This window comes from Drepanopeziza brunnea, assembly GCF_022702325.1.
Source record: "Drepanopeziza brunnea f. sp. 'multigermtubi' strain 214-2 chromosome Unknown ctg17, whole genome shotgun sequence".
NCBI classification, from domain to species: domain Eukaryota; kingdom Fungi; phylum Ascomycota; class Leotiomycetes; order Helotiales; family Drepanopezizaceae; genus Drepanopeziza; species Drepanopeziza brunnea.
In genome coordinates this window covers 617,884-639,399 of record NW_027094080.1, presented here as the reverse complement: position 1 = coordinate 639,399, position 21,516 = coordinate 617,884, and the positions used below count along the sequence as shown (strand labels likewise).

General features: G+C 45.4%; 4 protein-coding genes across 4 annotated transcripts; 2 read left to right on the top strand and 2 right to left on the bottom strand.

Moving 5' to 3' along the window:
* Positions 1–839: 839 nt before the first annotated feature.
* L3040_008777 (uncharacterized protein) lies at positions 840–2,606 on the bottom strand (the record flags this gene model as incomplete). The annotated part of the gene is made up of 4 exons (XM_007297593.2): positions 840–1,084; positions 1,297–1,420; positions 1,479–1,728; positions 1,786–2,606. 4 exons carry the CDS (start codon positions 2,604–2,606, stop codon positions 840–842), a joined length of 1,440 nt encoding a protein of 479 aa, XP_007297655.2.
* A 1,306-nt stretch (positions 2,607–3,912) lies between these two features.
* On the top strand, positions 3,913–5,418 carry L3040_008776 (uncharacterized protein; the record flags this gene model as incomplete). Its single annotated transcript, XM_066155554.1, has 1 exon — positions 3,913–5,418. One exon carries the CDS (start codon positions 3,913–3,915, stop codon positions 5,416–5,418), a length of 1,506 nt encoding a protein of 501 aa, XP_066010316.1.
* Positions 5,419–7,520: 2,102 nt separating this feature from the next.
* L3040_008775 (uncharacterized protein) lies at positions 7,521–8,158 on the top strand (the record flags this gene model as incomplete). The annotated part of the gene is made up of 2 exons (XM_066155550.1): positions 7,521–7,759; positions 7,837–8,158. 2 exons carry the CDS (start codon positions 7,521–7,523, stop codon positions 8,156–8,158), a joined length of 561 nt encoding a protein of 186 aa, XP_066010315.1.
* A 10,244-nt stretch (positions 8,159–18,402) lies between these two features.
* On the bottom strand, positions 18,403–19,337 carry L3040_008774 (uncharacterized protein; the record flags this gene model as incomplete). The annotated part of the gene is made up of 2 exons (XM_007297595.1): positions 18,403–18,663; positions 18,759–19,337. The coding sequence occupies 2 exons, from the start codon at positions 19,335–19,337 to the stop codon at positions 18,403–18,405; spliced, it is 840 nt and encodes a 279-aa protein (XP_007297657.1).
* Positions 19,338–21,516: the final 2,179 nt, after the last annotated feature.

Sequence of the window (21,516 nt, the reverse complement as noted above, 5' to 3'; positions counted from 1 at the left end):
GACTAGAATTGCAAGACCAAAACAACAGAATAGCACGACGAAAATGACAAAGAAATAAACATAACAAATAAACGAAAGTAATCGAAATACCGAACGGTGAAAATAATTGGTCTGATAATCACTCCGCTTTCACAACCTACACTGCTTTAAAGCATATATACAGCTTTTAGCCTTCTAGAAATAAATTACTATCTATTATCTTTATATCTTTACTTCTCCACATCTCCACACTTAACGCTTAGATTCTTAAGATGGCCGCAAAAGCCTTACTAATACGTACTTGCTTTCATCCTCGACTATATCTAATGATTAACCAGCTCTTATAGAGATTATTCGGCCTCGACCTATCAATCCTCCAATCCAACACCCGCGCCTACTTCGATCCTAACGAAATGGACATAGACTTCTTCTGCATTAAAAACAATCACTTTTAGAACTTCTTCGCGACAATCAACCGCCTTATTATTATTAACTTCCGCACTTACAACATCCGCAAGCTTTACGAGATATTTAGCTTCGATTACGAGATTCTTAAGAGCGCCGTTAATCACGAGGGCCAGCTATCCTTCCGATATTGGATATGAAGATCAAGTCGAAGATTACTCGATACTAGAACAAGCTTTAAAAAGCCAGCACCGCCGGATCAGCTTCGACTTCGGCTTCGAGCGATTCGAATCGTAAGCGGAGCGAGACATTTAACGTCGTTATTATTAACTATCAGCTATACATGTACGTAAAAGATGTGTATAATCAAGAAAAGAAAGCACACGCTAAAGAATTGTCTCGGCTAATATCATTAACGCAAGCTGAAGCAATCCGGTCGGGTAATCGAAGAGTTCCTAAACCCAAACACCGGTAAGATGATTCATCGCCGCCGCGACCACCACCAGCAGCAACAAAACGCCGACCGTCCCACTCAGCGCGCTTTCTCTATGCTCGCCGTCGATTTCGGTCTCGCCAAATCTTACCGTACCTCGTCTATGCTCGCGGCCGATATCAACCCCGCTAAGTCCGACATGTTGCGAGTATCTCGTGCAAGCAGCGCCGGTGCCGAGGATCAAGACGATTACGAAATTCCATTCGACTTTGCTCTGTGTAAAAAAAGAGCATAATTGATCGTCAGATAAGCTTAGATACGATCTTAATACCTCTTAGCTTCGCATGTACTTTTCTACCCGACAAGTACGTAATCTAGTCATACATCTACTATTTCTTTCCTTCATCCTTTCGCCGAACAAAGAACAGCGGTATCCAAAACGATCGCTATCGCCGTCAGCCAATCCGCCGTCAACTTACTCAGATCCTTCACATTGGACAGCTCGCAAGAGAACACTACGACGTAAGATAGCTGCGCGGATGCGATATCGTAGGTGAAGGTTACGATCCGAAGGGTAGAAACCGTGAAAGAAACGATGCGGGTCTATAAGTATATCAGTGCAAGTCTTATAGCTCCAATAAAAGAATAAGAGAATGCGTACCGAGTATCGAGCCGTCGCGAGAGCCGAGTCCTTGGAGGAATATATAGCCTTGCCGAGAAGATAGCAGGCGCAAGACAGCTCCGACGGGAGGAATGCCGCTTTCGGTTGAGGGGGAGTGGCGATCCGATTGACATAGATAATCGCGCCGTAAAGCACGCTCGGGCGGCTCGTGCTATACAAGATTGCGTCGGCCGACCAGATACGAGAGTCACCGTTTCTCAAAATGCTATCGAAAACGGAATCGTCGGTGCTATGATCGGTATCAATTAGTTCCGAAGAGCATAGGTCTGGCTTTCAAGGGACTTACTTGCGAGCGGCGCAATCGGAGATCTGGGTACGAAAGACGGCCCAAGAGCACTTGATACAGGTATTTACAAAGTACCACGACCATTCCTTGCCCGGCATCCAAGCTCTGCCGTGAAGAAGGTAGTCCAGGCGATCCTCTGGATCGAGCTTGATGATCTGGGCAGAGGCGGGTGAAAGGGTATATGATGATGACTCTAAGGTGCCCCGAATCTCGGGGAGCTGGAGCCATTCTGTCATCGAGTATGTCTTGCGGATGTTGGTCACGACGGCGCTCAACTGGGTCACGGCGGTTTCCATATCTTGTGCTTTGGTGCTTGGTTGCGCCTCTCCTTTCCGAGCTGGAGCCGCAGCTGGAGATGCGCCGACGGCGACGATGTCCTTGTCCTTGTCTTTGTCCTTGTCCGTGTCCTTATCCGTATCTCTATCTCTATCTCCATCTCTGTTGCCATTCTCATCCTCGTGGTTCTTCGCATCTCCATCTCCGCCTGCCGTCTCGTCTTGAGTCTTGTCCTTGTCCCTTGGATTTTTCGACCCGCCGAGATTCTCTTTGTTGCTGAGCCTCCGGCTCTGGCTCTGCCATGGCTGGTGTGCGCCGGGCTGCTGCTTGCCCTCGTCCTTGTCTCTGCTGCCGCTGCCGCTGCCGCTGCCGCTGCCGCTGCCGCTGCCGCTGCCCGCATCCTGTTTCTTGCTCAAGGCCGAGGCCGGCGTACCCGGGATGTTGCGATCGTATAAGCTTGGCTGGAGGACGGATGTGGTGGATGTCGTCTTGCGTATCGATCTGGACTTCGGCGGAGAGGGTACGATCCGTAATAGATCTGACATAATCGGGCGGAGAGCTGTCGAAGAGATGATGGATTTGGGGGTGGGGGTTTGGGAATATGGTCGAGGTAGTCGAGGTGGTCGCAGGAGCAGAAGAAGGGAGGGGGGGTTGGAGATGGTCGAGATGGTCGAGATGGTTGAGATGGTCGAGATAATTAAGATGGATGGAGCCGCGTCGTGATTCTTGTTTTGATTTCTCGAGGGGCTCGTCACCTCGGTGACCAGGGCGGGCTGGGCGGGCTGGGCTGGCTAGCTCTCCATCTCACCGCTTCTATTCTGCCACCACCATCACATCCGTCGGTGCACATCTGCGCAGATGCAATCTGGGGCAAAGCAGAGCCGGGCCGGGCTAGATACAATACTCAAGTAGTGCTGACTGATTGATATACATTATTTACGGACCTATTATCAAAACCAAATGCATCTATTTTTCTCCGCCGCTATCCTTGGTCTGTGTTCCACTATCCTGCTATCTTAGCTATCTTACTTGGCCGGCGCGGCCCGAACCTGACCCGTCCCACGTACATGACTCTATTTACTTATTTAGGTATTTATTTACTACGTATTTAACTACTTATCTACTTATATACTTATGTACTTATGTACTTACGTGCTTGTGTACTTACGTGCTTGTGTACTTATATACTTATGTACTTATGTGCTTATGTACTTATGTACTTACGTACTTATATACTTATATACTTATATGCTTATGTACTTATGTGCTTAAGTATGTACTTATATGCTTATATACTTATGTACTTATATGCTTATATACTAATGTACTTACGTACTTATGTATTTATATACTTGTGTACTTATGTACTTATATACTTATGTACTTATATACTTATGTACTTATGTACTTATGTATTTATGTACTTATGTACTTATATACTTATGTACTTATATACTTATGTACTTATATACTTATGTATTTATATACTTATATGCTTATATGCTTATGTACTTATGTGCTTATGTACTTATATACTTATGTACTTATATACTTATGTACTTATGTACTTATGTACTTATGTACTTATGTACTTATGTACTTATGTACTTATGTACTTATGTACTTATGTACTTATCTATTTACGTGCTTACCTACTCAATTATCCACTTATCCACCTATCCACCTATCCACCTATCCACCCATCCACCTATCCATCCTTCCACCCTTCCACCCTTCCACCCTTCCACCCTTCTCCTACCCATGCTCCTTGCGAAATCAAACCAAACCAATTAACTTCCTTACCTCTTTTCCTTCATCCCCTATCCTTAATCCCTCCATCTTCCTCTTCTCATGTCTTCCGCTTCCGTCCTTACCGCGCCAGACCGAGACCCGTTTCAAAGCCGCCTGATCGAAGCCAAAGAGGCCTGGAACCGCACGGTCGAGAGATACCACCTGGATCAGCAGCACGTGACGCTAGGGCAGATCAATACCCCACGGCCCAAGCGTTTCTCGGGCAGCACCATCGACGAGCGGGCCTACGCTTGTTTGCGCCTGCTGCGCCCTAGCCCGCAACGATGGACGCTATCCGGCGTGCTCGCGCATCTGAGCCGGCGCCGTCTCGTGGATCGGAGCCGAGAAGAAGCATTTCGAAGATATTTCGGATGCTCGGTATCCAGTCCGGCGCCCACTTCCGCTCTTACTTCCGCTTCCGCGATCAGTGCGTTACCGCCTTCCACCCCAGACGCGCAAGATTCCGCCGCCGCCGCCGCCGCCGCCGCTGCTACTTCGATGCGCTTCAATCACCCGGCCCCTCCTCCCCTCGGTCGGTATGACCGCTGCACCGCCGACGGGACGTTGCGCATTTTAGACAACCTGATCCGGTTAATAGAAAATGCGAACATCAATGATTCGGATCTGCCCTCAACTTCCTTCGACTATCCATATCGCCACCTACCATCTTCCTCCACGCTCGCGGAACACCTCGGCGGCTTCTCCTCCTTCTGGGCTTCCTTGTCCACTAGCGAGCCCTCGATACGGAATTCGCAGACATCCGCTCCCTCTCTCGTACCCGAACTTTCGGCGGCATCGTCACGTCTCGATTTCCAACCAGAAGAGACGATCGCACCGACGACACCACGCTTCACCGATTCCCCCCCTTCTCCAGTGGAAGACCTAGATAGTCTTCTGCGCCGCACAAACATCAATGATACGACCCCTTCGAAACCGCCCCTTTTCCCTGTTACGACCCCGGCTTCTTTCTCGTCCTCGGATACGGATTCGGATTCCGAGATACGATCAGAAAGCACGCCGGTGATGCCGCTGCCAGAAGATGATCGCGTAAGGACCTCCACCGAAAGCGAACGAATGGACCTCTTTAATGCATTCGTAAACGGATGTATGGCCAGCATCCAGCTCGCCGGCGGCTCGAAGGGCGCGGTGTGGTGCACCGCAACATCGAGCCAGGTCCGTTTCCAATTCGGCGAGGCCGGCAAGCGAGGCAAGACGCGCACCGACACGTCCACTCCGGAAGACGTGCTGAATGCGAGTTTCGTAGCATGCGTCGATGGCGTGCAATTTGCGCGGCCGCCTCTTTTCGGTCCACAGCAGCAGCAGCAGCAGCAGCAGCAGCAGCAGCATGGGGCCGGCATCTGGAAACCAGAATATCTGGCCCTTATCGAAGCCAAGAACCGGGGTCGAGAAGCGCAGCGTCTCGGACCGGAGAGCGCCGGCGTTAATGCCGTGCGGCGACAGGAGGGCGCCGAGCTGGTAGCGTGCATTTACGAGGATCGGAAGCTGCGCTTGAAGCGGGCGGCATTAGCTAAGTATACCTTCCTACTTTGCTTTTTTATGCTTTAACACCTTGATTTCTATTTACCGATACATCCATCTTATTACTCAAGTTAACCCTATTCTTTATCTACAGCCTCTCAGATCCCTTCCAAACGCAATTGCTCTACTCGGTAGCAGAAGACGGCGTTTACCTCTCTATCGCCGAATTCTCTCTCCCTTGGTTGCAATATATTGACAACCCCGCATCGCCGGTCGTCTCGCCTAGATCGCCGAAGGAACGAAACGCGCAGTCGGAGGACTGGCTGATCGTATGGGAATATGGCCCATTAGACTTTCGTCGTGCGGGCCGGGATTGTAAAGAGCTAGCGTTAGTGGTAGCGATGCTAGTCGATCAGGAAATGAAGTTTCAAGATTAAAAAAAAGAAAGAAAAAAAATACAAAAGAGAAAAAGTGCGTCGATCGCTCGCTATTTTTAATTAACTAGTTAGAATAAAGGAAATTCTTGGAAAGCTTAGCTCGTAGCTATGCTTAATTTCAAAGGAGATAAGAAGAGCTTTTTAGATAGTATACGATTAAAGCGGTCAGTATTAATTAATTAGCTTCTTTTAAGACGTGTGTGTGTCAGATGCTAGATGCGACTCGATGATTACTTAAGTAGATATAAAAGCTAAGGGTATAAAGTTATCGTTATGATTATCTATCATTTAAAATCAATTAATTCTCGGTCTAGCGACGTTTCGTATTTTATAGCATTATATATCGCCTTTTTTTTAAAGCGTGTGTATATGTAAAATGCGATTCGGAAATTGTTAAGGTAGATATAAGAGCTAAGGGCATAAGGTTGTCGTCGTTAAATACCGCTGTCGACCTTCTTTATCTTGCGTGGCCTTCGAGATCTGCTGCGATGCTTGATCTGTTGCTAAATCGGGCGTGAGAACCGGCCGTGCTTGATTAGGTTCGCGTGGATAAACAAATATTTATTGCTCGTTTGGATTACCGTGCAGGTCCTGTAGGGCTGGCCGTGAAAGCTGGCCGTGAGAGCTGGCCGTAAGGGCTGGCCGTGTAAGCTGGACGTTTGAGCTAGCCTTGTGAGAGCTGGGCGTAAGAGCTGGCCCTGTGAGAGATGGTCTTATAAGAGCTGGCCTTGAAAAGCTGCCCGTATGAGCTGGTCCTGTGGAGCTAGCCTTGGAGGGCCGGCCGTGAAAGCTGGCCTTGTGAGCTGGAGCTGGGAAAGCTGGCCTTGGGATGGCCTTGTGAGAGCTGGTCTTGTAAAACTGGCCTTGAGAGACCTGGCCTTGAGAGACTTGGCCTTAGGATGGCCTTGTAAGAGCTGGTCCTGTGGAACTGGCCTTGGGGGGCTGGCCGTGAAAGCTGGCCTTAAAAGAGCTGGCCTTGAAAAATTGCCCGTATGAGCTGGTCCTGTGGAGCTGGTCCTGGGGGGCCGGTCGTAAGAGCTGGCCCTGTAAGCTGGAGCTGAAAAAGCTGGCCGTGAAAGTTGTCCGTATGAGCTGGCTATAAGAGCTGGCCCTGTAGGGCTGGCCCTAGGGGGCCGGCCGTAAGAGCTGGCGCTGTGAGCTGGAGCTGGGAAAGCTGGCCGTGAGAGCTGTCCGTATAAGCTGGCCATAAGAGCTGGCCCTGGGGAGCTGGTCCTGTGGGGCTGCCTTGAGGGGCTGGCCGTGAAAGCTGGCCTTTTAAGCTGAAGCTAAGAGAGCTTGCCTTAGGAGAGCTGCCCTATGAAAGCTGGCCCTGAAGGGCTAGCCGGGAAAGCTGGCCGTGAGAGCTGGCCCTGGGGAGCTGGTCCTGTGGGGCTGGCCTTAAGGGGCTGGCCGTGAAAGCTGGCCGTGAGAACAGGCCTTGTGAGAGCTGGCCTCGGGAAAGCTGGCCCTGGGGAACTGTCTATAAGAGCTGGCCTCAGGAGAGCTCGCCTTGAGAGACCCGGCCCTAGGAAAGCCGGCCTTATAAGAGCTGGCCTCAGAAGACCTGGCCCTGGGAAAGTCGACCTTGTGAGAGCTGGCCTTAAGAGACCCGGCCCTGGGAAAGCCGGCCCTAGGAAAGCCGACCTTTTGAGACCCGGCCTTGAGAGACCCGGCCTTAAGAAAGCCGACCTTATGAGAGCTGGCCTTAGGAGAGCCGGCCCTGGGAGAGCCGGCCCTAGGAAAGCCGACATTATGAGAGCTGGCCTTAGGAGACCCGGCCCTGGGAGACTCGGCCCTGGGAGACCCGGCCCTAGGAAAGCCGGCCCTAGGAAAGCCGACCTTTTGAGACCCGGCCTTAGGAAAGCCGACCTTATGAGAGCTGGCCATGGAGACCCGGCCCTAGGAGAGCCGGCCTTGGGAAAGCCGACATTGTCAGAGCTGGCCTCAGGAGAGCCGGCCCTGGGAGAGCCGGCCTTGGGAAAGCCGACATTGTGAGACTTGGCCTTAGGAGACCCGGCCTTGGGAGACCCGGCCTTGGGAAAGCCGGCCTTGTGAAATCTGGCCTTAGGAGACCCGGCCTTGGGAGACCCGGCCTTGGGAGAGCCGAGCTTGTGAGACCTGGCTTTAAGAGACTCGGCCCTGGGAAAGCCGGCCTTGGGAGAGCCGGCCTTGGGAAAGCCGACATTGTGAGAGCTGACCTTAGGATAGCTGACCTCGGGAAAGCTGGCTCTGGGGAACTGGCTGTAAGAGCTGGCCTTGGGAGAGCTGGGCGTAAGAGCTGGCCTTGTAAGCTAGAGCTGGGAGAGGTGCCCCTAGGAGAGCTGGCCCTGAAAGCTGGCTTTGAGGGCTGGCCCTCCGAGCTGACCTTGAGAGCTGGCCCTAAGAGCTGACCTTATGTTTTGAGCTGGCCTTATAAGCTTGAGCTAGCCTTGCGAGCCTGAGCTGGCCTTGTAAGATCTGGCCCTATGGGAGCTGGCCCTAAGGAGCTGGCCCTAAGAGCTGACCTTATGTTTTGAGCTGGCCTTATAAGCTTGAGCTAGCCTTGCGAGCCTGAGCTGGCCTTGCTTGTAATCTGGCCTTGTGAGCTGAGCTGGCTTTATATTCTTGCTTGATGTCCCGGCCCTAAATCCTGGCCTTATATCTTAGCCTTAAAGAGCTGGCCTTGTGTCCCGGCCTTGTGTCCCGGCCTTGGGTCTATGTCCCGGCCCTGTGTCCCCGGCCTTGTGTCCCGGCCTTGTGTCCCGGCCCTGTGTCGCCCTGTGTCTCCGGCCTTATGTCCCCGGCCCTGTGTCCCCGGCCCTGTGTCCCCGGCCTTGGGTCTATGTCCCGGCCCTGTGTCCCCGGCCTTGTGTCCCGGCCCTGTGTTCCCGGCCTTGGGTCTATGTCCCGGCCCTGTGTCCCCGGCCTTGTGTCCCGGCCTTGTGTCCCGGCCCTGTGTCGCCCTGTGTCTCCGGCCTTATGTCCCCGGCCCTGTGTCCCCGGCCCTGTGTCCCCGGCCCTGTGTCTCCGGCCTTATGTCCCCGGCCTTGTGTCCCCGGCCCTGTGTCCCGGCCTTGGGTCTATGTCCCGGCCCTGTGTCCCCGGCCTTGTGTCTCGGCCTTGTGTCCCGGCCTTGTGTCCCGGCCCCGTGTCTTGGCCATGTAAGCTGGCCTTAAGAGCTCGAGGCAAACTAAAGAGAGTATTCAAGCAAAAAAAGCTAAAAAGATATCTAAACAAGCTGGGCACATGCACGAAGCAAGTTGGGCAAGTGCAAAAAATAAATATGCTAAGGCAAGTGCTTAAAGCATGCTAAGCGAATGGACGAAGCGAATTAAGCAAGTGCACGAAATCCAAATGCTAAAGCAAGTGTTTGAAATAGGAATCCGAAGCAATTACTTTCAGAAAAAGCTAAAGCAAATACACGAAGCAAGCTGTGCAAGTGCTTAAAGCAAGCTAGGGCAGATACACGAAGCAGAAAAGAAGCGGCAAGTGTACGAAGAAAAAGCTGATGCAAATGTATAAACCGAGCAGATATATAAACTAAGCAAGTGTACGATATAATTCCACGGCTAAAGCAGATGATGGATTCATTAATGAAGCAAGTGCACGAAGCAATCTTGATGAAGCAATCTTAAAGAACGCTCGGCTAAAAGGCCGAATGGATATCAATCCAATCTATTAAGTAATTAAAGAAAATATAGTTATAAAGTCTTTCGCAAACTCAACTTGCTTTATTATAAATTCCTTTTTAAGGCTTTCTTATATGTAACTCTTGAGCTTAGTACGACACTATACCATGTAAGAGGTCCCAGGGCAGGGCAGCAGGCTCCGCTTTCCACTTGCCCGACGTTAATAAATATAATAATAATAGCAACAACTTGCTTTGCTAGTGTATGATAGGAAATTAGGTGTTCGCGCCTCGGCAAATAAAGGAAGCCAAAAAGGTAGAAGGATACAAGAGAATTGATCGAAGGCGCGGGCGCGATATTGATCTTGCAAACGAGACGATAATATCGAATATTTATCGTATTTATGTTTATTAAACCCCTTTTCTTATCTTCATCTTCTTATCTTTTATATTATCACTTAAAATCCTCGCAGCAGCCACCTTTTCCTTCGAAACCTATCCCTTCGCTTTTTCCGCCTTCGCCTTCCGCCTTCTGCTCTCGAACTCACTTTCGGTTCTCGTCATTCGTCACTTTGCGGGCCGGCGAGCATCACGCTTGAAATCTCGTACTATTAAATTGCGCTGAAAGCGCGTGTATTAAACGGATTCGGTGGTTATAAGATGTGCGGAGTAAGCGGGAAAGAAGGGCGTAAAGGGACATTGGGTATTAAGGGTTCGTTCGCGGAGTCGGAGTGGTTAATTAAATCGGTGATATCGATGATTTCGATAATGTCTAAGGTTTGAAGTTAGCTCGTAGGAGTAAAAAAGAAAAAGAGGGAACTTAAAAGTTAGCTCGTAAAGAGGAATCACAAAAGACATAGGAAGCATAGGAAGCATAAGTGAGAGCTACGTGAAGAATAGAAGGCATGGGAGGCATGGGAGGCATGGGAGGCATGGCAGGCACGAAAGGTGTCGGTATGTTTATATCGACCTTAGCTAGTTAGTAGTAGTTGAGGGAGAGTGTGACAAGGTTTACTCGTGAACCAAGGTTCACGGGTCACTGGGCATGCCTCGCTTAGCATGTCACAACTCAAGGGACCCCTAACTTGAGTATAAAAACCTAATCGTTAGCTAGTGCACGTGACTTCTTCTAATCATACAGAAGGAGTCAGCTCCCTTGAGTCTTGGGGAGCAACTAGAATTCAGATACCTTTATAACCGAGTGAATTGCAATTGCAAGAACTTTGACGACCGTTACGAATTTACGAATATTACGAAAAGATCGTTACCGGCGATCCAACAAAAGGCATAGGAGGCATAGGAGGCATAAGAGGCATAAGAAGCATAGGGGCAAAAGAAGGAGCAATGGGAAGCATAAAAGACATAGGAGGCATAGAAGACATAAGAGGCATGGGATGCATGGCAGGCACGAGAGGCATGGGAGGCACAAGAGGCATAAGAGGTATAGGAAGCATAAGTAAGAGGTATATGAAGAATAGAAGGCATGGGAGGCATGGGAGATATAGAAGGCATAAGAAGAAGGTATGAAAGGCATAGGAGGCATAGGAGGCCTGGGAGGCATGGGAGGCATGGGAGGCATAGGAAGCATAGGAGGCATAGGAGGCATAGGAGGCATGGGAGATATAGAAGGCATAAGAAGGAGGCATGAAAGGCATAGGAGGCATAGGAGGCATAAGAGGCATGGGAGGCATAGGAGATATAGAAGGCATAAGAAGGAGGCATGAAAGGCATAGGAGGCATAGGAGGCATAAGAGGCATGGGAGATATAGAAGGCATAAGAAGGAGGCATGAAAGGCATGGGAGGCATAGGAAGCATAGGAGGCATAGGAGGCATGAGAGATATAGAAGGCATAAGAAGGAGGCATGAAAGGCATGGGAGGCATGGGAGGCCTGGGAGGCATGGGAGGTATGGCAGGCACGAAAGGAATGGGAAGCATGAGAGGCATGGGAGGAAGGCATAGGAAGCATAGAAGATATAGGAGGTATGGGATGCATAGCAGGCACGAGAGGCATAGGAGGCACAGGAGGCATAGGAAGTATAGGAAGCATAAGTGAGAGGTATATAAAAAAATAAAAGGCATGGCAAGCATGGGAAGCATGAGAGGCATAAGAGGCATAGGAAGTATAAAAGGGAGGCCTAGGACTTGCTCGAGGTCTGTAATATCGAAGTCAACTTTTGAAGTTGCGAAATTGACGCTAAACTTGAGATCATATGAAACGAGTCTAGTCATCTTAGCATTATATAAAAGGTAGCTGATCGAGAGATCTTGTAATGGTTTATATATGTATAAAAGAGGAGGCTCGAAGTAAAAAGGCGCGCGGAGCTCGGGATTGAATGTATTAAAGCCGAATGGAAAAGGACCGCGGTGGTGTATCTGAAGCTGGCAGACAGTGTAAGGGAAATGACGTCGCATTAATAATTAAAAAGCCGGGAGATTGAGGTATGTAAATGTGAAAGTGTAATTGAATGGTTTGAAATCGTGTATAAGAAGGAAATTCGTAGTAATTGAAGGAAGAGAGTTGTAGTAGAACTGCTGGCGGTAGCCAAGAGAAACAATCCTTTGAAAGGAGGTAGGAAACGTGGGCGCAAGGTATAACGTGCCTAAAAGGCCGCCTTATATAAAAATAGATACGATAAGATTCGTAATTATTTTAAATCGAGTTTATAAGAAAAAAAGTAGCTGTTTCGGATTGCTGTATGTCCCGGCTTGGTGGTACCAATCTGCGCTAGGTCGGGATGTTTAATAATAATACTTAAGGCAACCGACGATTAACAACCATTAACCCAAGACCTTTTGTTTACCTTCGATTGTCAGGTTTAGTATCTGATTTAAATAAGTAAGAAGAGATCTTAAGGAAAGTGGCTGGTGCTCGTCTCGGCTTGTCTCGGCTGATTTGTTTTGCTGCCGTGATCTGAACTGTCTCTTGGTGCCTACCTCACCTTTGTTTAGTCAATCTATAAACATATATCATCTTCTCATTTGTTTTCAATTGGCGTTAGAAAGCTCGATGCTGAAAAAAATTTGCACAATTCAGCTTCGGTTTGGATCTTTCAAATCGGCTACAAGACCTGGACCTTAACGGACCTCAACCTGGACCTGGACCTGGACCTGGCCTTGGACCTGGACCTGGACCTGGATCCGGATCTGGATCTGGATTTGGATGTGCAAATCAAAGCTTTTAAAGCACATTGATGAACATCTTGATTTAATATCGATTGCTTATCTCTTAGTAAGGAATCTGGTTTTCAATGTTAGTGAATACAAATTCTGATTGTTTTAATTGAAAGCTTATCGGATGCCCTTTTCTTGGGGCAGCCGCGGAAAAAAAGACTTTTAATTGATCTGATCAAGTACGATCCATTTAAAAGGCGGCTTATTACAAATATAGCTTGGATCGAGGGTTGGGTTAGTCGTTGCATCAATCAGACGATGGCTAGCCTGCATCCTGATGCCCCTTGCCTGCGGCAGCCGCGAAAAAAAGAAGGAAAAAGACTTTCGATTGATTTTATCAAGTAAGTTCCTTATAAAACGCGGTTTACTTGAATATAGCTGACTTCATATAGCTTGGATCAGACGTTGGCTGTTGCATCAGTAATCAGACGATGGCTAGCCTGCATCCTGATGCCCCTTGCTTGCAGCAGCCGCGAAAAAAAAAAAAAGATTTTCGATTGATCTTATCAAGTACGTTCCTTATAAAACGCGGTTTATTTGATTATAGCTGACTTCATATAGCTTGGGATCAGGCGTTGGCTGTTGCATTAGTAATCAGACGATGGCTTGTATCTTCGCCTGTTATGATGTCCTTTCTTGCGGGAGCCAAAAAAAAAAAAAAAAAAAAAAAAAAAAAAAAAAAAACCTTCGATTGATGCTATTAAGTACGTTCCTTTTACGAGATCCCGGACGGCTTAGTTTGAGTGTAGCTGACTTTTATATAGCTTGGATCAGGGGTTGGTTGTTGCATCAATATTCAATCGAGGGCTAGCCTGCATCCTCGCTTATTACGATGTCCTTATTTGCGGGAGCCAAAAAAAAAAAAAAAAAAATATTATCATAATTGATCTTATCAAGTACGTTCCTTATGAAGGACGGCTGATTTTGAATATAGCTGACTTTATATAGCTTGGATCAGACGTTGGCTGTTGCATCGGTAATCAGACGATGGCTTGCATCTTCGCTTATTATAATATCCTTTCTTGCGGGAGCCAAAAAAAAAAAAAAAAAAAAAAAAATTATATTATCATAATTGATCTTATCAAGTACGTTCCTTATGAAGGACGGCTGATTTTGAATATAGCTGACTTTTATACAGCTTGGATTAGACGTTGGCCGTTGCATTAGTAATCAGACGATGGCCTACGACCTCGCTTATTATGTCTTTGTCTTGCGGCGGCCGAAAAAAAAACGGGAATTTTTTTTCTATTGATCCTATCAAGTACGTTCTTTTTATAAGGTCCCGGACGGCTTATTATAAATATAATTGACTTTGTATAGCTTAGATCAGAGGTTGGCTATTGCATCAATAATCAGACGATGGCCTTATGGCTAGCCTGCATTCTCGCGTGTTATGATGCCCCCTTTTTGCGGCAGCCGCGGAAAAAAAAAGAGACTTCCGATTGGTCTCATCAAGTAAGTTCCTTATAAGAGGCGGTTTATTTTAAATATAACTGACTTTATATAGCTTAGATTAAAGGTTGGCTGTTGCATCAACAATCAGACGATAGCCTTACGGCTAGCTTGCATTCTCGCGTATTATGATGCCCCTTTCTTGCGGCAGCCGCGAAAAAAAAAAAAAGACTCCCGATTGATCTTATCATGTACGTCCCTTAGATAAGGTCTCGGGCAGCTTATTCTGAATATAGCTGACCTTTGTATAGCTTGGGTCAAAGGCTGGCTAGTGAAATCATTTCCGAGCTAAGATTGCGATACGGCTAGCAAATCAACAAGACAATAACAAACAACAATCCAAACTTGCATATCAAAACGCAATCTTCCACCTTTATTTCTATTCAAAACAACAATACCAGAACCAAATAAGCGAAGCAAGCAGAATGCGTTTTTCGCTACTCCGATTAGCAAAAGCGCGTTTCGTTTATTTCTTTCTTATCTTCGCCAAAACACATCTAGCATCACCTCGACGCCGGCTGAAGCAGGAAGGGAAGACAGCATTACTTCGTCGTCGGCTGAAACAGAAAGGAAAGCATTACTTCGACGCCGGCTAAAGCAAAGAAGGAAGATAGCATTACTCCGACGCCGGCTGAGGAAATACAGCATTCGACGCCGGCTGAAGCAAGGAAGGAAGATAGCATTACTCCGACGCCGGCTGAGGAAATACAACATTCGACGCCGGCTGAAGCAAGAAAAGAAGACAGCATTATTTCGACGCCGGCCGAAGCAAGAAAAGAAGACAGCATTACTTCGACGCCGGCCGAAGCAAGAAAAAAAAAAATAGCATCACTTCGTCGTCGGCTGAGACAGGAAGGAAAGCATTACCTCGACGCCGGCCGAAGCAAGAAAAAAAGACAGCATTCCGTCATCAAGCACACGTCCGTAGCTTGCAAGGATGTGCATTCATTGACTTAAAATCTTAAAGTCAAGATCTAAGCTAGAAAACACCAAAAGACAGCTACAGCAAGCCTCCCAAGTATAAAAAGAAATGTCTGATCAACATTCCTTTTTATGCTTGGCGCAAAGCAAGCCGATGGAAAGCTTAGCTCGCTTTTTCGTCGGTCGGCTTTTGGCTTGCTAGTAGGCAAGATTTGGATTTGTAGATGATAATTGTAGAGATGAAGGATGTGGGATTCGGATGGATATTCGGGGGTTTCGTCGTTGTTGTTGTTGTTGTTGTATTTGTTGTATTTGTTTACGTCGGGCGGGTAGCAAGCGACGCTTGCCGCCCTGGGACTTCTTATAAGGTACAGCTGAACTACTAGTAATGAAAGTGAAAGGGTTGTTGTATTGTTTAAAAGAAAGGAATCATTAGGGAAAGAGATGACTCTTCTGCTACTTGGTCTATGCTCTAATGATGTCACGTGGCATAGCCCCACGATAGGTACGGCGACGTGCTAAGCGACGCCTGCCGCCCTGGGACATTTTATAAGGTACGGCGACGTGTTAAGCTAAGGAATTACATACAAGAAGGCTCTAGAAAGCAATTCAAAGTGCTGCAGCGAAAGATATTGTCGTTTGCGTCCTTCCTTTACGTCGGGGTTCTCGTCGGTTGCTTGAATGTATTAGTAATTGAACATTTACTCATTTGGCGCAGTGTCGTGGCCTTAGGCTACCTGGCTACTATAAAGTGGCATAGACTATTTGAGAGAGGTATATACCGATAGCCTTACGTTGCTCTGAGCTTCCTAGAACAATAATGATTACTTTGCTTTTATTCCATCTTTAATTATTATCTCGCAGCTAAATCGGAATCATTATTCGTTGGTTGCTTGAGAATATTTCGATCTAGCGCAGCTCAGCCGATACTAATTCCGATATGCAAGCAACTCCGATACAGCGGAAGTACGTAGATTATTTATAACAAAACAACTATTAATATAAATATAATAAAAAAAAGTATTCGTATGCTTAACACTATTATTATATTTATTTATTATTCGTGCAGATTTAATTATCTTGATATTATCGAGAGCTCGCAAATAGAAGTCAGCGCATTAATTATTACTCCCGCTGTGTCGGAATTAGTTGTACATCGGAGTTAATGGTTGTATATCGGAGTTAATGGTTCCGATTTGGCTGCGCCAGGTCGAGGGTGGGGCGAAGGTTTTTCAAACAAATAATTTAAAAACCGACGAGTTGATCGCTAGTTAATTATTCAAGCTAATTCTCTTTTATTTATGTATGATGTAAAAGAATAAGAAAAAGCAGCTTAAACGATTACTTTAATTTCATTCGGAAAAAATGATCGATATGCTAGCAAGTCGGCATCACTGGCCCGGGACACCTTTCGACCACGAGTACTTAGCGACCCAGGACACTTTTTTAAATCACTATTGCATAACAACTATTAATAAAAACATAATAAAAAAAATGTCTATATGCTTAAAAAACATCGCTTTACAAATGTGAATCACAAAAATAAAGATGCATCTACTCAGCCCAAGTGGAAAGATCATATAATAACGTAACGAGAATATCTCGAATAGCTGAAAACTATCCCAAATGATCAAATTCTATTTATCCGCTACGGATACTTCAACAACTAGCACTTCGATTCTAAAAAGCGTCTTATAGATCGATAAGAGATCATTTCATTTATTATAACGCATAAGAAAATAATTATTTAATAAAATCTAATAATAACGCACGTATATTTCCAACGTATTTTCTTGAAAATCCGACCGATTTTCGCGTTCTTCGCTTATTTAGCACGGTAATCTAATCCAATCCCAGGCTTGCAGCTTCCTAGCTTCTTACTTAGCTAACAATCATGCTACCCATCCCAGCTCTAAAGCGCCTATCAGCCAACTTCGCAAGTTCACATTTACTTCTTCCTTTCTTAGCTGAGAATCAATGCTAGCTATGCTATAAGAATTCTTTTCGACGAAAAGTTTCTTTGTCTTGTGATTTATTTTATTTATAGAAAAAAAGCGCTAGAGATCGCAGCATCCGCTGTATTATTTCGAGCTGCTTTCTAAAGCTGAGAGCAGCCGACAGCTTGCTTGCTTGCTTGCTTTGGTGGCGCACGGTTTTAGATAGCGTAATTGGATATAGCGCGATCGGAGTTAAGGACTTGGAGTTAAGAACTCGGATTGATAGCTCGTGCAAGCTACTTATTGTACAGTACTACATGTAATTATACTTTGCATACACAAGATATAAGCATATACATATTAACACGCAATATAAACATCAAATTTTTACTTCTACTTATATTTTTAATACTATCTCTATTTAATTTATTTTTTAAAAAAAAAGGCAGCAATTCCTTGTATAAAGTATAATCGTACTTATTGCCGCCAAAGCCGCACGCACTAGCTCCGAACATCGCGTCCTTTCGACCGACCGAGTTCTTGCTTCCGATATTGTTAATTCCTTTTATTCGGTCGGTATTCTTGCAGCTTTCTTTCTTCTCCTTTTTTTTTTTTTTTTTTTATAATATAGGTTGAATAAGATAAGAAGAGATAATCGTCGGTTACCTTGAATTTAATTTGTAAAAAATCCCGACCTGGCGCAGCCAGGTCGGCACCACCAAGGCGGGACACCCAGCAAGGCGGGACAGTAACGGTATACTACTTATTAAACAACAACTATTAGTATAAATAAAAATAAAAAAATATCAATATGCTGAAAAAATTCTGCCTTATAAATGTAGATTAAAAATAGAAAAATATATTTATTTTTAATGATAAAATACAATAAAATGTAATGAAAATATAGCTAAAAACTGTACTAAATAATTCGAATTTACTTGTTTATTGCAAATATCTTAACAACCACAACCTTAATTCAAAAAAACGTCACATAGATCGAAAATTAATAATTTGATATATTATATTACTAAAGGTATCGATTATTGAATCAGATTTGGTAGTGATGCACGTATTCTTTTGATAGGTTTAAATAAAAGTCAGATTTTGGTGTTCCTCGCTTATTCTAATATATACGCTGCAATTCTGATATATACGCATTACTAAAATCGAAAAACATACAACCAAAGTACTATTTTTATTACTTTAACTCAACACAATAAAGGAATCATAACTTGTAATTAAAATTTAATTAATTGATTAATATCAAACTAAATACGGCGCATCTTTTTATACAAAGATAATTATTATATGATAGTTAGTTGATTTTTTATTTATTAAAAGAGAGCAAATTTTACTATCCCGCCTTGCTGGGTGTCCCGCCTTGGTGATGCCGACTTGCTACAGCAAGTCGGTCAATTCTTTCGAATTAAAATTTAAGGAAACCGACGATTAGGATAGGAGGAGAAGGGATAAGATAGTGCGATTCTTTAATTGATTGGTTGATTGATTAATACATAAATAAAAGATCGAGATCGAGATTGAGATTAAAGGCGACGGCGTTTAGACGCGTGCTTATCCTTATGCTCATCCTCATCCTCATCCTCATCCTCATCCTCATCTTCATCCTCACCCTTATGCTCATCCTCATGCCCCCCTTCTTTAGCCACCGTATCTAGATCCAATCCGACAGCTTCACAAGCGCGCTTGCTCCCGATCCGATCCAAGAAAGCTTGCCGACGAACTTCTAAAGCCTTCTTCTTCTGGGCAAAGGTTTGGCCTACGGGGGTCTTGCTAACGGAATAAGCCTATAATTTCAAAGAATTAGCTAAGTGCATAAATATAAACGGGTGAAAAAAGATAAAAAAGAAAGAAGATGATAAATAAACGAAAACCAACGTACTAAAGTCTTATACTCAATATCCCCCGCTTGGCATATCTTCAAGAACGAAGCGTTGCAGTAGTTCGGGATGGCGATGAGCTGGACGCCGGTCGCGGGGTGGTCGAAGACGTCGCCGTCGGTGATAGCTGAAGGGTTAAGGAGGGGGGAGACGTAAGGATGGGTGTCGTAGAAGGAGGAGAGGAGGAGGGAGATGTTGGAGAAGAGGGTGGTGAGCTTTTCGTCGCGGGGAGAGGGGGGGTGGGCGTTTGTGGAGGAAGGGGGGGTGGTGGCTTGGGAGTTTGGGGGTAGGGAGGAGGGGGAGGGCGAAGCTGGAAGGGAGGGCGAAGCTGGAAGGGAAGGAGATGGCGATTCTTGGGGAGATGGCGTTATTTGAGGAGATGGCGAAGCTAGAAGGGCAGGAGATGGAAGTGGCGATACTCGAAGAGATGGCGAAGCTGGAACGGACGGCGAAGGAGATGGAGATTCAAGTAAATCTCTCCGATCCGCCGCGGGCGAAAGGGAAGAGGATCCGCCATTATTCTCTGCATCCTTTGCGGAAAAAATAAGAGAAGGAGGGTGGGATTTGAATAAGGTCGTCATACTTTCGGTGATCTGAATAAATGTAAGTAAAATAAGCAAGCAAGCGAAAGGAATGTAATTGCTTACTTGAAAGATGCAGATTTAATAAGAAATTTGATGATGGAATAAAGCGGTTACTTTAATCGTTTGTTGTTTGAATTACGATAGATTTATTTACGTGTGTATGTATATATGTATGTATGTGTTTGTGTATATGAATGTATACGTGTATGTATGTATATATGCATGTCTTAGAGCGAAACTCTTTATCTTCGTCTCCGTTTGAATATAAATCTTTATTTTCTTGAATTGATACGAGACATACGGATAAGTACCGCGAACCGCTTCGCTCCGCTTTGCTATGCTTATGCTATATCCTCGCGAATCAGTTCACGCTATGCTTATGCTACGAACGGTTCGTAAATAAATCGAAATGAAAGGATATAAAATGAAATGCAATAAAATTATAAAATATAAAATCGAATATTTAATTGTTATTATTTTAATAGCTGGTTACTGAAGCATTATAGCTCGGAGAAATGGATAGATGCAGATCTGGAGGATGGACTGGAACCGGTCCACGACGGGCTCGTGCATGCCTTTTGAACTGATGCAAACGCTTTCGCGGAATGATCTTGCTGACTAATCCTTTTCTGACCCACGTTGCTTTCTGACCACGCAGACTTGCAGTGACTTAAGTTGAGTTACGACCGCTTATTATTTTTAAGACTACTGAAAGATCTGTTGCGTATATAAGAACTTTAGATTGAAACTTTACCCTTCGAGCTAGAAGGCAGCAAAAGATTCTTTTAGAGAGGGCTTGATATGAGGATGAGCGATAGGTGATCGGAGATAGGAGATAAGAGATAAGGAAGAGAAGAAAGGAAAGAGCCCCACCACCCCCTATACTTTTTGATTCCGCGATGCAGGTCAGGCAGGGCCCGTGGGAGCAGGGATAATGGGGCTAGGTGTGGGTATGGGTGTGGGTGTGCTTGTGCCTGTGCTTGTGCTTGTGGCTGCGTTGAAATCTGGGCTCGCTTAGCGGTACTATTAAATAACACTTACTACAAGCATGCATACACCGTTTTCCGCCACGCCCTTCGATCCTGCTACCTTAGACGACTTAGATATCGAGCGCAATCGACCAGGATCCGAACCAAGTCCTCGCGCTTGTTTTAGAGTTCTGTTAATGAAGGTCGTGTAAACGACACTTTAAGGTGGGGGGGGGGCTGGTTGTATAGAGAAGATGATATTTCTAAGTTCTTTTTAGTAGGAGAAATCTATGTACTCCCTTAGCATGCACGTGCTTTTAATAAGCATAGCAGCTTCAAGCTATTACAACGACCAAAAAATCGTTCTAAGGTGCTTTAACGGCAAACGAGCGGCGAGGATTAATAGAACGCTTGCATTTGGATGATCGGATTCGAAAGGAAATCAAAATGCAATAAATAAGAAATGAATTGCATGTATGCATTATAATTATACTTGCAAAGTATTAAAGTAAAAAGATTAATTGATTTGCTTATTAGCTGATATATAAATGATGCCGGATGAACGGACGCAGTGGACGTAGACGATAAGCCGGCGTCGCATAAAGGCCTCGTGATCGAGTACTTGGCCAATTGCAACGAGCTTTGCGAGACAGTCGAGAAGACGCGAGGCCGTAGGACGGCTGGGCCCGACGGCGCTGGGAATAACTAGGCCACCTTTCTTTTTTTTATATTTTTATACACATATATTTACTTTCCTTTTTCTTGTTTAACTTTTAAAACTCCTTTATTAATTAAAAGTATATGCTTATCTCGCAGATCACTTTAAAATAAAGCTAGCGGAGCGATAATAACCTTGATTGTAAATATAAAGCTTAGCAGAAGTATAAATTAGCGCGAAATGTTTTTCCGGCCGGCAATTAACGCGACTTTACTTTTATATTAGCTTTAAAAATATCTCGCGTTAATTTTTACTTTTGCTAGCTTTTAAACTACTTTTTTCTAAATCCTTTATTTCCTTTTTAGCTTTAACCTTTCCTTTCGCCTTTCTTTTTCTACCGCTTACTCAGTTAATAATCTACTTAATCCATCAACCTTAAGCTTCTCAAACTTCTTAAACTTACTAATACTTACACTTTCCGCGCACTTTCTAAACCCGCCTACATCTTTCGCGGACTTTTTCAATCTTGCTTATTTTATTTCATTTTACC